Source organism: Gossypium arboreum, chromosome 11, assembly GCF_025698485.1.
Source record: "Gossypium arboreum isolate Shixiya-1 chromosome 11, ASM2569848v2, whole genome shotgun sequence".
Lineage (NCBI taxonomy): Eukaryota > Viridiplantae > Streptophyta > Magnoliopsida > Malvales > Malvaceae > Gossypium > Gossypium arboreum.
In genome coordinates this window covers 37,139,906-37,154,680 of record NC_069080.1, presented here as the reverse complement: position 1 = coordinate 37,154,680, position 14,775 = coordinate 37,139,906, and the positions used below count along the sequence as shown (strand labels likewise).

At 31.8% G+C, this 14,775-nt stretch overlaps 1 protein-coding gene and 1 long non-coding RNA gene across 3 annotated transcripts; both read left to right on the top strand.

Moving 5' to 3' along the window:
- The first annotated feature begins 2,819 nt into the window (after positions 1 to 2,819).
- LOC108474020 (iron-sulfur assembly protein IscA-like 1, mitochondrial) lies at positions 2,820 to 8,546 on the top strand. 2 transcript variants are annotated; one of them, XR_008274525.1, is made up of 5 exons: positions 2,820 to 3,058; positions 5,823 to 6,031; positions 6,139 to 6,256; positions 7,053 to 7,597; positions 8,154 to 8,546. XR_008274525.1 is itself a non-coding variant. In XM_017775888.2 (4 exons), exons 2-4 carry the CDS (start codon positions 5,839 to 5,841, stop codon positions 8,182 to 8,184), a joined length of 342 nt encoding a protein of 113 aa, XP_017631377.1. In that variant the 5' UTR covers positions 2,820 to 3,058; positions 5,823 to 5,838; the 3' UTR covers positions 8,185 to 8,546. The 2 variants fall into 2 exon arrangements, 1 of the variants encoding a protein (XP_017631377.1); XM_017775888.2 differs by lacking the exon at positions 7,053 to 7,597.
- Positions 8,547 to 13,313: 4,767 nt separating this feature from the next.
- Positions 13,314 to 14,386, top strand: LOC128283816 (uncharacterized). The gene is made up of 2 exons (XR_008274226.1): positions 13,314 to 13,344; positions 14,176 to 14,386. It is a non-coding gene; the product is annotated as an uncharacterized LOC128283816 (long non-coding RNA).
- The last annotated feature ends 389 nt before the right edge of the window (positions 14,387 to 14,775 follow it).

The following is a 14,775-nucleotide window of genomic DNA, read 5'->3' as shown; positions in this document are numbered from 1 at the left end:
AATATAGTGCCCTTATCATGAAAACTAGTAATAATCTATACTAAACTCTTTTTATTTCAACTGTTTAAAGTTTATCTTGGAAAGTTAATGCCCTGTTAAATAATTCTTGTGTACCCAATTGTTCAAACAACAGGACAAATGTTTTATCTATTTATGTAAAGAAAATGGTCTCATCAAACTTGTTAGAGGGAGGCTAAAGTATATACATAGTTGAGGTTATATATATATATATATATTTTTTTTTTGTTTTCTTATTATTCTTTTTTATCATATTATTTATTCTTTTTTTACTTTTTACTTATAATAGCCAAGAGCTTCATGTTGATTATCAAGTGTGATTTGTTTTCGACTCTATTAATGGTTAAATAATTTTCTGCTTATAATGTTTGTTTTCTATAAGCAATGCTTTGATTTGTTTTTGTGAGACTTGTTTAATAGGGAATAAGATACAGAGCATTGAGACGTCATCAAAGTTCGAGACATTTGAGATTTGTGGGGTTTTTTTTTTGTTAACTTTGTAGAACTTGTTATGCTTAAGCTCTTGTTGATGTATAACATGTATGATGCCTAATATAACTCATAATAATTCAAATCTTTATTAATTATAAGATAGTTTATTTCTTGATTTATATTAGCGATTTTAATTATATTTTTCACTTGATTTTTAATAATTAGTATTTTAATAAAATTAAATTTAATTATGAAAATGCTTATAAATAATTATTGATATAATAAAATTAATTTGATTTTAACAAATACCATCAATACAAGGTAGTAAAAGTGGCTAAAAAAAATACAAAATCAAACTTTTATGACGGAATTTCACCCTATACCAATGACAGAGTACAAAAATTTAAAACTTCAAAGCTAACTTTTACCGATGAAAACTGTTCCATAATTTGTTAGTATATGATAAGATTTTCTATTAGTAATAGTTTTGTAGGATAGTTCTCATTCAAGAGAAGTTTTACTGATAGAGTTGTCATCACTATAGGCTAATAGGTATATACGAATGAAACATAGTTGTTGCTAAAGGGTTATACAGATAAGCCCTTATACCAACAGTGAATTTTCAGTTGAGATATATTTTCTTACTGTCATTATAGACTTTTAGGCTCTATATGACTATTTTTAATGCTTATAATGATGGATTTTGTCCGTCAATATATGCCAGTTTTGTTGTAGTGTGGCCGACTAGCCTTTGTTTATATAGGCAAATACAATGAAAAGAAAAAACTCCTAATTGACTTAAAACTCCTAAATTTGCTTAAATAAGAAGTTTTGAAGGAATCTACTTTCTTGGCGAACAAAAAACTTAAAACTTCTAAAAGAGCTCATAAAATTAGAAATAAATAACTAAAAAAACCAATATTGGGTTTATATATAATGAAAATTAAGCTTTAGAATTGAACCTGATATGATTTAAAAGTTTATCAAAAGTCAAAAGTCGTCATTCACGTTTTAATCTCATCCAAAAAAAATTTTTCGAGTAGTTTTCACCAAAACAATCATATGTTGAGCTCCTCAACGTGAATAAGTTAATTCAAAATGTATTTTAAAATAAGGAGACAGATCGTGGAACTATATGAAAATATCTTAACTCAAAAATGGTTGGATCCCATTCAAAAAAACATTATAAGTTTATTGATCTTCCAAACTTGAAAATTGACTGCTTTAATGAACATACCTCAGTTGTAGAATTTTTTTTAGTAGAACGCTTGAAGGCAGATCTAATAAACATCGGTCAGCTTTGTAATTAAAGGATGTTTGTGAACTTCACAAAAAAAAGTAAATGCTTGGTGACCAACAAAACTAATGAACTAGTTATGGAGGGTGCCAAATTATTCAATAATTGCTACAAATTGAACAAATCGTTGAGTTGCAATTGTCTGAGCTACTCTTTTGAATTCTTTTGAATGCTAATCTCAATTTCTTTTGTGTGTTTGTTTTTAATTTTCTATTCATGCATTTACTTTTCGAAAAATATGTCAAAAATAAGATTTTAAAAGAAAATAACAATTTCAAAGAGTTAAACAAAAATCATGTATTCATATTTTTGAAAATAAAGAAAAGTTTTTGTTTGTGATTTTTTTTTTTAAAACCCAGCAGGGAATGAGTACAGTCTCCAATAATCTTCATTGCATTCAAACCCTAGCCATGGATAATGCGATGGACCCATAAAAAAAATTCCATGGAATTTAATAAATCAATTTGTTTTCTTACCCAAAAGAAGCTATATAGACTGTATTCATTGAAAGGCTTTTTCTGGCACCATCTAATCACACTGTATTATCCTACTCAATAAAGCTTCATATTTAAAAGAAATAATAGGAGAAAAACCTAATCAATTTTGAAAGACTAACTTTTTTTTCCTTGAAAGAGTTTTTGTGGGTAATGTTGTAATTCAACCTTTTTTTTCTAATTTACAGATGAAATAGAGGAATAATGATGTTTTTTTATTTAAGAAATGGTTCGATTTAAAAGTGAAACCCTATTTTTAATTAAAGAATAATGAAATTGATTAAAATAATAAAAATAAAAATAAATTATTTAAAATTTAATATTTTGAGTGAAATGTAAGATTAGTTAGAGAAAAGTTGGTATAGAAATTATCTCCTATAATTTAATATTTTGACATTGTTAAGGATGTAAGATTACTATTTTATAGGAATGTTCGAAATTTAATTGTGAAACCATTTTTTTAAATGGTTAATTTTTATTTAAAAATAGAAATGAGATTCACTATCAAATTTTTTAATAAAGTGTGATCAGATCATAATCTAATCTAACATAAATCCAATTTAATATATAATAAACTCAATACTCAGCCTAACCCAATTACCCTAATCATAAAAATTACAAATAATTTAATAAAAAATAAAAATATAAAACTACTCTAAAACTAAAACAGACGACAGAAATTTCAAATACCCAAAATTCCTAAGACCAAACCTTGAAATCCCTAATTGAAATCCCAAAATCCCTATTGTCACTACCAGGCCAGCCACCTTCGTGAATCGTCTGGCGTCTACCAGGTCACCTTCACCGGCGAGTTGAGGTAACAACTACCTTTCCTTCAATTTTTTTGACAGTTTATTCTAATTAAACGCTGCCTGTCTTTCTCTCTTTTCCCTCTCCTCCCTTCTCTGCATTTTCGGGTTAAGTTGTTTGAACTTGTAAGCAAGACAAAGTAAAAGGCATATATAGTTTGGATGTTGCAGCAGCTACTTTTAACACTCTTCATTCCTTGGGATCTTCAGACCAGATCCTCAAAAAATGAAATTACATTATAATAAATTAAGACCCAGAAATCTTAACCATTCAATCCATCACCGAATGCTTCTCACTTGACTACACGTGCTGCTTTTATCTTTTCTTTAATTTTTTGAATCTTTTTGCTTTCATGCATAGAATTCTCCTTCAACTACAACACAAAAACAAAGGAGAAAAGAAACAGTCATGGCTTTTTTTATTTCATTGTTCATCTTATAGGCCTCTTCATCGCCACCGTTAGAGACCCATCTCGTTTAATCTTTTTCCTTTTCTGATTTACTTTTGATTTTTTTTTTTAAATTTCAAAAATCATTAGAACGTTTGATTGGTTTTGGGAAAAAATTGCAATTATTGTGCAGTATTTTGGTTTTTAAAAGTTAAGTTGAATGCCATAACTAACCTAGTTGACCTGAACCAACTTTCTTTGGTTTGATCGCTTTGATTCATCGGTCTTTAAAAACAATTAAAAGAATGTCTTCTGATACAATTTTCTTTTCATTAGAAATAAAATATTTATTTTTATATTATAAAAATTAAAAATGTAACCGAATTTAATAAGAACTGATCAAATTGAACACTACGGAATGAATTGGTGCACCTTTTCTTGGTTTTTTATGCTTACTACTATTTATTATTAAGTAGAATTATGGGTTGATGCTATTTGATTAGTGAATTCTACTTTGGAACAGCTTACAGGACATAAACATATATTAAATTAAGAAGGTTTTAAAATTTGGGCCTTGTATCAAATTGTTTATACATTAATACCACACAGTTGCAATTGTTGGATTCCCCATATTTCTTCTTCTAGCCATCAATTATGTGTTAATTTCAAGACTTATGTAATTTTTTTAATTATGTAGTGATTCAAAGACTTATGTAATGTTTTTAATTATGTTGTGATTCGAAGACTTATGTAATGTTTTTAATTATGTAGTGATTCAATACTTTAATTCGGTTAATTCGGTTAATTTTATACTTATTTTAATCTAAAATAAAAAACATATAATTTTCGGTTTGGTTAATGGCTAAAAATTTTGAAGGGTCGGTTAATTCGGTTAATTAAATTTCGGGTCGGTTAATCGGTCGGTTAACCAACTGAACACCCCTAAGCCTAGTCCAGTTATATATGAACTGTTCCCCACTTTTGGTTCTCGATTCTTCATTTCCGTTGCTGTCAGTTCCAGTTCCAAAAGAGCATAGCCTCTTCCATTATGAATCTTTCTGTCGTCGCCATCCTCTTCGTCGATTCAAGACCCATTTAAGAAATTCGTCTCAGTCCAGCTCTCTGGCCCTTTTGTCTTCCAGTCCCCATCGATCTCACAACATATTGTAGCTAAACCTCCTCCCCTCTTTTTAAACTCTCAGTTGCTATTGTGTGAGCAACCAGATTCGTCGTTCTTGTTATACGTCTGAACCAAATACTTTGAAAACTTCATTTTTTCTGTTGAATAACTCTGATATACACCCCTATTTCTGATTTATCTGAATATTTCAATTGACATTTCTTTATTATTGTTAACGCATCACCCTCGATTACTAGCATTGCCAATCTCATGCTTTCCCTCAATTGCATCGCTTGAGAATATGCAAGAGCCTCAACTACAAACGAAGACGCTACATCCTTATAAAAGACAGATTTCGAGGCTAGTACCTCTCCTCTATCATTTCTGACTACCATCCCTGATCTCGATCTAAACTGTTGGGGGTCGTAAGCCGCGTCAAAATTAATCTTGATGGTCGTATTGAGCACCTCCTAAAAACCCAGGTAAGCCATTCCCTACTATCTAAATTATGCATTGATACAACCCATGTAAGATTTAAATTTTCCTGTACTTCCAATGATACAGGACACTCATGAAACACATGATCAAGACTCTCTACACCCCCCCACATCTGGGACACAATATATTTGCCACTAGTCTTTTATAATATAGGTTAGCTAGAGTAGGCAAAGAGTTCCATGAAATTTTCCATATTGTAATTTTTTGTTTAGCAGATAGGTTTAAAATCCAAAGGTTCCTGTAAAAATTTTTGGAATCATTCTAAAAATCAACCTGCTAGTAGCATTTTATGTCCACTTCACACCGAGAATTCCCCAGAAGGCTCTTTCTCCACAATAGCATATCATCATGCCCCTCTTTAGCTAATGGGATTCGAAGGATTCTAGCCACATCAACGTCCTAAAAGTTATCTTTAATGACCTCCACTTTCCTTACTCTAGAAGTATTATCTATTAGATCTGAAAATCCTCTCAACCTGTTATTCTATTTTATTTCTCAGTCTGTTCTTTGATTTCCCTAAACCCTAAACGCCAAGTTCCCCGATGCCTAGCCACTCTACCCAGCAGCGAACTCAGTATTAGCAAGTATGTGAGGTTTTTGATGTTTTTTTGTTTGGGCTTGTTGAAATTTACTTCTTTTAATTTTCAATCGTGTTAAAATTTTAGAAATTTTAATTTCTCTCAGTTATTTTAATTCAACTTCGTTATTTCAATAACTTATGTAATTCAACTTCGTTATTTTAATTTTGTTATTTCTCTCGCGTAGATTTGTTCACAAATCCATGGCTTCTCGATTATTCGCGACTGCTGCAGAGAAAATAGGGCAACCGGCTTTGAGGCGGCAAGTTCTGACGTTGACTGATGCAGCAGCCTCCAGAATACATCACCTTCTTCAACAGCGCCAAAGATCGTTCCTTCGATTGGGTGTTAAGGCTCGTGGATGTAATGGTTTATCTTACACCCTCAATTACGCCGGTTCGCCTCATATTCTCTTCCTTCTATCAAATTTATTCTCTTATTTTTGAAAAGAATAAAGATGTGGGGAACTGATCTTTATTTTATTTTATGGAATTGACTGATAGATGAGAAAGGAAAGTTTGATGAATTAGTTGAGGACAAGGGCGTTAAAATACTAATTGATCCAAAAGCTTTGATGCATGTGATTGGGACCAAGATGGATTTTGTAGATGATAAACTCAGGTATCAAAACAATTAATGTTTATTGTATCATTTTTTATTATTTGATAATAATTAGTTATGTTCTTATATGATCAATTAGTAGCCATTAGTAAGGTGAAAAATATAAATGAGATTTAAAGCACTTACGTTTGATCAATCAGTAGTCAGGAAAATGAACCATCTATTTCTGTTTGTGTATTTCCAGGTGGAAACTGGAATGAAATTCTTTATCTACCTTGAATCATTACATGGATATATTCAATTTAGTTTTCAGTCGTGCATTCCTGTCTTGTTTTTTCATTTCCATTTCAACAATTTTCACCTTTGTGGTTCTTATTTGTTTATCATCATTTCTTTGAACATGGCTGCGTGTTAGGACTTATGATCACTTTACTGGATCCTGTTTTAACCTTTACCGTAGCATTCTTATTGTTGCTCACAGTGCTTTTATAGATAGAGAATGCTGCTCCATTACCACCATCCCTTTCCTGCTTAGTGACCATCTGTTGTACATTTTTCTTACATTTACCTTGCTGGTGATCCATCTGTCGGAGTCCTGTGTTTGTGCTCGTGTGCTCGTGTGTCTTCAAGCATGATTTTGTACTCTTCTTTAACTGGATAAAAAAGAACGTTGCATGTACGGAGTTATGAAACATGCAAGGCGTAACCATATTTGATATGTATATAAATGAACTGTTATGCTTTGTGTTACAGAAACTGGTTCTTATTTGTTGTTGATTTTGTACACGTCCTGTTATGAAGCTGGTGCATCTTTATTTTCTTTGGTTCTAATTTGTACTTCATCGTTTCTTCAAAGGTCTGAGTTTATTTTTATCAACCCAAACTCCAAAGGGCAATGTGGATGTGGCGAATCTTTCATGACAACAGCTGGTAGCACAGCTAAGCAGGGTAGTAATTGAGGATTTCAACACCCTTGTAATAAGATAAGATTTTAACTAACCTTCATGATTCCAGGATGCTTGCTTTCCTAATTCACCACTCAAAATAAGCTACAAGGAAAAATGTTTCCATGTCATTTATAGGAGTTGCTGCCAACTGATTGTATTAGCATAGGTTCAGATATTTCTGTATCGCAGATGTTGTTTTCTAATTGTTTTGTCTATACCATATTATGTTACATAAGTTATTTTGCAAGTATGTCATTTACATCTGTACTTTTACTTTTCTTTTCTTTTGCTGGTCCAAATGGATGAAATAAAAAGGGGGGTTGGTTGTATGGAGGGAGAGGCCATGGATTTGGCATATTAAATAGTTGTTTCTTCATTTTAAGAAGCTTGAGAGGTGGGAGAGTGGTAAATGCGAGAAAGTTGTGCTCGTAACAGCAATTTGGGGAAGAATTCGGTAAGTATTCCTTGAAATTTACACACACACATTTAGTTAATTGTCAAGTCGAATTAAACTAGTTGGTGACTTCAATTAAGTCGTCTGAATTTTATTATTAAACTGTCAATTAGCTGCTGTTGATTTTCGGTTAGGAGCAAATAAATCATGTTGGAAATTTGAAGAAATGGTTGTATATAAAAAAAAAATGGCTGCTGTTGGTTATGGTGCGAGTTTAAGTTATTTCTTGAATGATTAATTGTACTCTAATACCGGTGTGCGATGAAAATTGAGTGAAAAGTCTTGATGATTGTTAGTTGTTGAGTGAACTGTCGAGGCATGCGAACTCCATGCATGCTGTCCGGATATGACTTTTTCTAATGAAATTAAGGTAACCTGCTGCTGGAATTGATTAAATATTAATGTTCTAAGCTGAAATTAGAAGATGTTTGTGTAGAATTGAGTGCAAGAACCTTAAACACTCAGGCCTTTATTTTTTTTTATTCTCAGTCCTTTTGATCTTAAAGGGAAAACAAAACCAGACAAAATTTTAAAGTTTTTGATCTGGTTTGTGCAGGATTGGTCATTACACAATCCTAAAGAGATGAATGATGTCTGCAATAGGCTTACAGCAAGGTTGGGGCTCGAGGGATAACGCTAAATATAGCGAAGAGTTGGGAAGCAATAAAGGTGAAAAGAGAGAAAACTGCATATGTTACAAGTAGGTAGTAAACAAAATGGATTGTTAGGGTATATGGCATACTTGGATCTAGAGATGTTTTACTACTTGGGGCTACCTTTGTAGAAATAAGAAATCAGCAGAGTTTCTTGGAATTGAAGTTGCAGTTTCAAACTGTATTAGCTTTTATGTAGTACAACATCAATATCAATGTCCATCGTCTTAGGTACTTTTTTATTTGTTTACTTTTGTACATTGGGTTGAATGTTAGTGGTATACATTTAAGCTAAATGTTAGTGTATTTTAATTGTTGGATCGATATTTGTAGTGAATATTCAATCTTTATTTTACTTTTAATTTAATTATATATTTTATATATTTTTAGTTGTATTTAAAGCACAATTCTTATCATTATTCACTCTAAATATTTATAAAAATATATTAATATTAAAATAATAAAAATAGAAAAAATTACATTATACGTGTTTATCACAATCTTTTTAAGGTTACTTTAGATGGGTTTATTTTAACCTTTTTTAAAGGTTGTATTAGACAAGATTTATCCCAAAATTTTTAAGGTTACTTTAAACGGGTGTATTCTAACTTTTTTTAAAAGTTGCTTAAGATAAGGTTTATCCCAACTTTGTTAATGTTGTCTTAGACGGGTTTATCCCAATTTTTTTTAAAGGTTGCTTTAGACATGGTCTATCTCAACTTGTTTAAGGTTGCTTTAGATAGGTCTATCCTGACCTTTTTTTATAGGTTGTCTTAGACAAGGTTTATCCCAACCTTTTTAAGATTGTCTTAGACGGCTCTATCCCAATCATTTTTAAAAGTTGCCTTAGACAAGAACTATAACAACCTTTTTAAGGTTGCCTTAGACAAAGTCTATCCCAACCTTTTTAAGGTTGTCTTAGACGAGTCTATCCCAATCTTTTTTAAAGGTTGGCCTTGACTAGGTAATAAGATGCCATCCCTGTTTTTCTAACAAACAAATTGAATCTTGTTAAACTTTTAAAACCCAAGCCACTGCTCTATTTTAATTTGCATTACCGGTTCCATTCGCATCAATGTATACCCTTCCTTCCATGTCCTTTTTGCCACCAAAATCTTGCCATTATGCTTTCCAACTCTCCACAGAGTGACCTAGGGAGCAAAAAGCATGCCATAGAATACGTCGGAATGACTTGTAAAACAACTTTAATGAAAACCTCCTTCCCTCCTTGAGATAAAATCTCATACTCCAACTATCAATTCTTTTCTTGAACCAGTCCTTTAAAATCTGAAACGACATCTTCTTTCGCCTCCTCACTATGCTTGGTAGCCCTAAGTACCTCTTTGGATCATTTGAATACCTAACTCCCAATATTCTAGATACCAATTGCCAATCTCCTTTAGAAGTATTCGAACTATAAAAAATAGTGTACTTATCGTAGTTAATGCATTGTCCCGAACAGACCTCATTCCCTTAAAATTTGTTTCAATGTCTGAGCCCCCTTAATAGTTGCTTCTCCAAATAGCACACTATCGTTCGCAAATAACAAATGCAATATCTGAGGACCCCTTCTACTAACCTTGGCCCTTTTTATCAAACCGTCTTTCAAAGCTAATGTTATAAGAGCCAATAACCCCTCACTACAAATTAGAAAAAGAAATGGGCTTAGTGGATCCCTTTCCTAAAGACCTCTACTAGGTTTGAACACTTCCCCAACTTTCCCATTCACAATCACCTAATACTAGACAAAAGAAATACAACACATAATAGTTTCCACCCATGGCCTAGCAAATCCTATTCGTTCCATCTCACCCTTAAAAATTCTTATTCTACCCGACCATATGTTTTGCTCATATTTAGTTTCAGTGCCATAAACCCTTTTTTCCCTATTCTCTTTGGTGAAAAGCATGCAAAATCTCATAGGCCAATAGCACATTATCAAATATCAATTGCCTTAGCACAAAGGCACTTTGGGCACTGTCAATACAATCCTCCAAAATTTTTTCAAAATGATTAGCTATCATTTTTGCTATCGGTTTATAAAGAATAGTGCATAAGCTAATTGGCCTAAAATTAACTAAATTCATCGAATGGGGAATTTTAAGGATTAGCAAAATATTCAAAATATTGGTAAATATTCAAGGGATCTAACGCCATACCTTCATTCAAGGCTCCCAAGCAATAGGAACTAATATTTTTCCCTACAATGTGCTAGCATTTTTTAAAGAATAAAACCAAAAAATTGTCTTCGCCTGATGCCTTTGTTGGCCCTATCTCTTTCAACGCCAAAAAGACCTTTTCTCCAGGAAAATTTACCATCAACATCATATCAATATCATTCAAAATGCATCTCTCCACCCCCGTCAGAATATGATCGATATCTCCTATCCCAATTGTCGAGAATAGATTTTGAAAATAGCTTCAAGCGATCCTTTCCATTTCATCCTCATCCATCGCCACCCTCCCATCCTCATATTGAAAACATCTAATTTTATTCATTCTTCTGGGCTAAGAAGCATAATTGTTGAAAAAACAGTGTTTTTATCCCTAAACCTAAACCAATTCGCTCTTGCTTTTTGCTCCTAATATACTTCATCATTATCAATTTCTAAATTAAATTGGATTTTAGTGTTAATAAGTTCCACAAGATTATCATCACATTTTTCCTTATCCATTAACTATTCTAACTTTCTAGTCAAGTACCTCCTTAGACTCTTCTGTTGACTCATAACAGATCCCGCCCATCATACCAAAAGCTTCCTTAGGCATTCCAGCTTAGTAGAGATATCACTTAAAGCAGAATCCTAGATCCGTTTCACCCCCTACAAAAAGTCTTTTCAATTGCCCCCATACCTTAAATTGGAACCTTTTCAGCCTCAACCTATAACCCTCATGTTCTGCATGAATGAAAGAGGACAATGATCAGAAAAAGAATGTGGTAGATTTCAAATCACTGTGCTTGAGAACATGTTCATCCATTCCATGTGTGCCACACCTTTATCTAGTCATTCTTTTATATTTGTTTCTGATAAGTTTCCCCTTTCTTAAGTAAACCAAGCCCTATAGTAACCTACATCTGTTAATCACCAATCTTCTAATACTTCTCAAAATATCTCTATTCTCTTTTCTTCCCTTGGTACTCCCTCAACCTTCTCAAAGGAATACATGATCTCATCAAAATCCCTACACACTAACCAAGGTAAATTCTAGGGACTTCTTGGATTTTTTAGTAAGTTCTACAAATCATCTTACTACGTGCATTTGGGGCCCTATAGAAACCAGTAAACCTCCACTATTTACTATCCTTAATCTCCTTGATTTCAATGTTTACGTGATTCCTTGAAAAACTTCTAAGATTGATTAGCCATACATAGACCTCTTCATGATCCCTCAGCCAAAACATCGAATCCATTCAAGAACCCACACCTCCTACGCATATTCTCCATTCGCACATTACTTATTTTAGTCTCCATAAAGAAAAATACATCTTCAGTATATGCCAAAGTCTTCTTATAGCCCGTGGACTCCCCAAACCATGGACATGCCAGTAAAGTATTTTTCATTACAACTGGCCAGTTTGCCCCTTGGTAGTCGTTGATAAAAAATGAGTTTGCCCTAATGGTTACTCTTCTTTAATTACTAGTAAATCAATCTCCCTTGAAACATTGTGGTTTCTAATATCCTTTTTAGGTCTTTTCGTTACATCTCCACTTTTGATTAGACTCTCCTCCGAGTTGTGTTCCATATCTATCTATCCCACCTCTTTTAAAGATTTCCCATGCATCCCAAAAATATACCTCGAATCCCCTTTTAGGTCTAACCCTAAAATAGGATCCAATCTCATCCCTGACTCTTTCCTTGCCCCTTCCTAAGATCCGTTCCCCAGATTTGAATGTCCTAGGTTACTCCTGTAATGACCCAAAATTCACGGGTATTGGAAAAGTGCATTATCGGGCCTTCGTTTTAGTAAAATGGGTTCGTAAATATTTATTAGAAATATTTACGAAGTTAGCTGTGTGTTTAATTAGGTCTTAGTTAGGAGAATTTGACTTAATTAAGAGTAATTAAAAAAAAAAGAACTAAATTCAATAAAGTGTGAAAGTCTAATTATAGATTAAAGAAAGTAAAAAAGGACCAAAATGGAAAATATGCCATTTACCATAAATGAGGTCAAAATTTGAGAGAAAAATCTAAGATTTTTTCTTTCTTTAGTTAAATATATATTATAATTGTTACCCTATTATAATATAATATGATTTAAAATAAATAAATATATAAATAAATAAATTAATAAATTAAAGTTTTGTGCCAAATGTATGGTAATAGTAATATACAAGTGTAATAGTAATAATAATATATGTACATTTGTAATAAAAATACATATTGGCTTAAATAATAAGTAAAAGATATTTTGTGTTATAATTATTATAATATATTATTATCTAATAATAAACATATAATAAAAGAAAGAAAAGAAGAAGAAGGCAACAGACAAGAAATTCGAAATAGGGAAAAAGAAAGGAGAAAGAAAAGAAAAAAAAAGAAAAACTAGGGTTTTAAGGTTTGAAGCTTTAATTGGTAAGTCAATTAAGTCATTTTCTTGTAATTTGATGTTTTTGAAGTCTTAGAACAAAGTTTTGTTGAATTGATGTTGAAATTTTGAAACTTATTAGATTTTAGACATGAATCATGTTGAACAAATTGATGAATTATGGGCTTAATTGATAGAATTTCTAGTTAGAATTGATTAAAGGATTAAATTGTAAAAGAAGCTATAAGTTTTGTGTTAGAGGGGCTAAATTGGAAGAAATTTGACATTAGGGTTTTGTGATGAAAATTAGATAGTTAAGTTTAAGTTTAATTGGAATTTGAGTAGAAATAAAGTATAAATTGAGATAGAAAAATGAATAAGTTTTGTTAGGACTAAATTGAAACTAAGGTAGAAATTGAATAGGAAATTTAAATATCAGATGCAAATTAGTATTGTATTGATGATTATAAAATTACCTTAATTTTTTGTAGCTAATCGCATTCAAGGCATCTATGAAGAAAGGAAAGGAAAAAGTGGACGAGGAGTAAACTTGAGAAATCACGGTTTGTATTACTATAATTAAAATTATTTATTATTAAATGTTAAATTTAAATTATGTATATGGTAAGTAAATTATGAGGTAAGTGTCATTGTTGAATAGAATGGAAATTGAGTGGAATGATGAATAAGTGTTGAATTGTATATTGATGAAAAATGAAATTAAATTATTTGTGATTAAATTGAAAGTGAAATTGAAATCGAAAAGTGATTTGGAAACCCTATTAACTAGTCGGGCTGAGTCGGATATAGTTGGCATGCTATAGGATTGAAAGAGTTCAGGGATTCTTCGACCTCGAGTTGATAAGACACTGGGTGTCACTATATTTCTTTGGATAGATTCGATGAGGTATTGGGTACCAACTTTCTTCGGCTTTGCCGATGAGACACTGGGTGTCAACTATTGCTTCGAACTATCCGATGAGGCCCTGGGTGCCATTCTGGAGTTTTTGGTTGGATCCGTGTATCCGCTAAGATCCGAGTCTTGTTGATAGGGGTAAATAAACGAAATGATAAATCGAATGAATTTGATTAATTGAGCTATTGAAAAAGGAATGAGAAAGTTGAATTGTGAATTGAAATGAGAGTTAAAATTGAGATTGAGAATAAAAGGCATGAACTAAATGTTCATGAAGTGATTGAAATTCAAATTGATGATATGTGATATTAATAAATGAATAGCTATATTGATTTGCTATTGTTAAGGAATGAAAATTAAAGAAATGAATTAGTACTTAAGAAATTAAATTGTTATATGTTTGATATTTTTATAGTCTGAATTTTGGTAATACCATTGAGTATATCCATACTTAGCGTACGGTTGTTTCCGTATGCAGGTTAGTAGAAGTCAAACGTTCCGGTCCAGCATCCAAAGCCGATCCCGACCTCAGAAACTTGGTGATGTATATTTCTTTTGGTAAAAGTGGCACATACCTAGGTATTGTATAGGTCATTTTGGTTTTGGTTGTAAAGATTGTCATAAGAATGTTTGGATGCATATATGGGATGTTAAGTTATAAAATGGTATTTTGATATGAAAATTATAAATGAGATTGAATGAAGTATTTTTACCCAATTTGAATGATATTTATGAATGATCATTTAGTAAATTAATAAGTTAATGTTTTAAGTATGATTTAGATGTGTTTGAGTATAAATTGAATTGGTTGTGACATTGGTTTTGAACTGGTTGCGATTTAAGTCTGCAGGGTTGGTTAGATGATTATAAAGGGGTTATATTGAGTCCAAAAAAAAAAAAAAAAAAAATTTACAAAAAATTTCCAGAGCACTCGAATAAGTCCCGATTCACTTCTAACACGTATTTTGGGCCTCGAAGGTCCATTAAAGGGACATCATGAATATTTTATAATATGTATGTTATTTATTTATATAATGCTTGTAATTTATCTGAAAGGTCCAGTAATGCTCTGTAACCT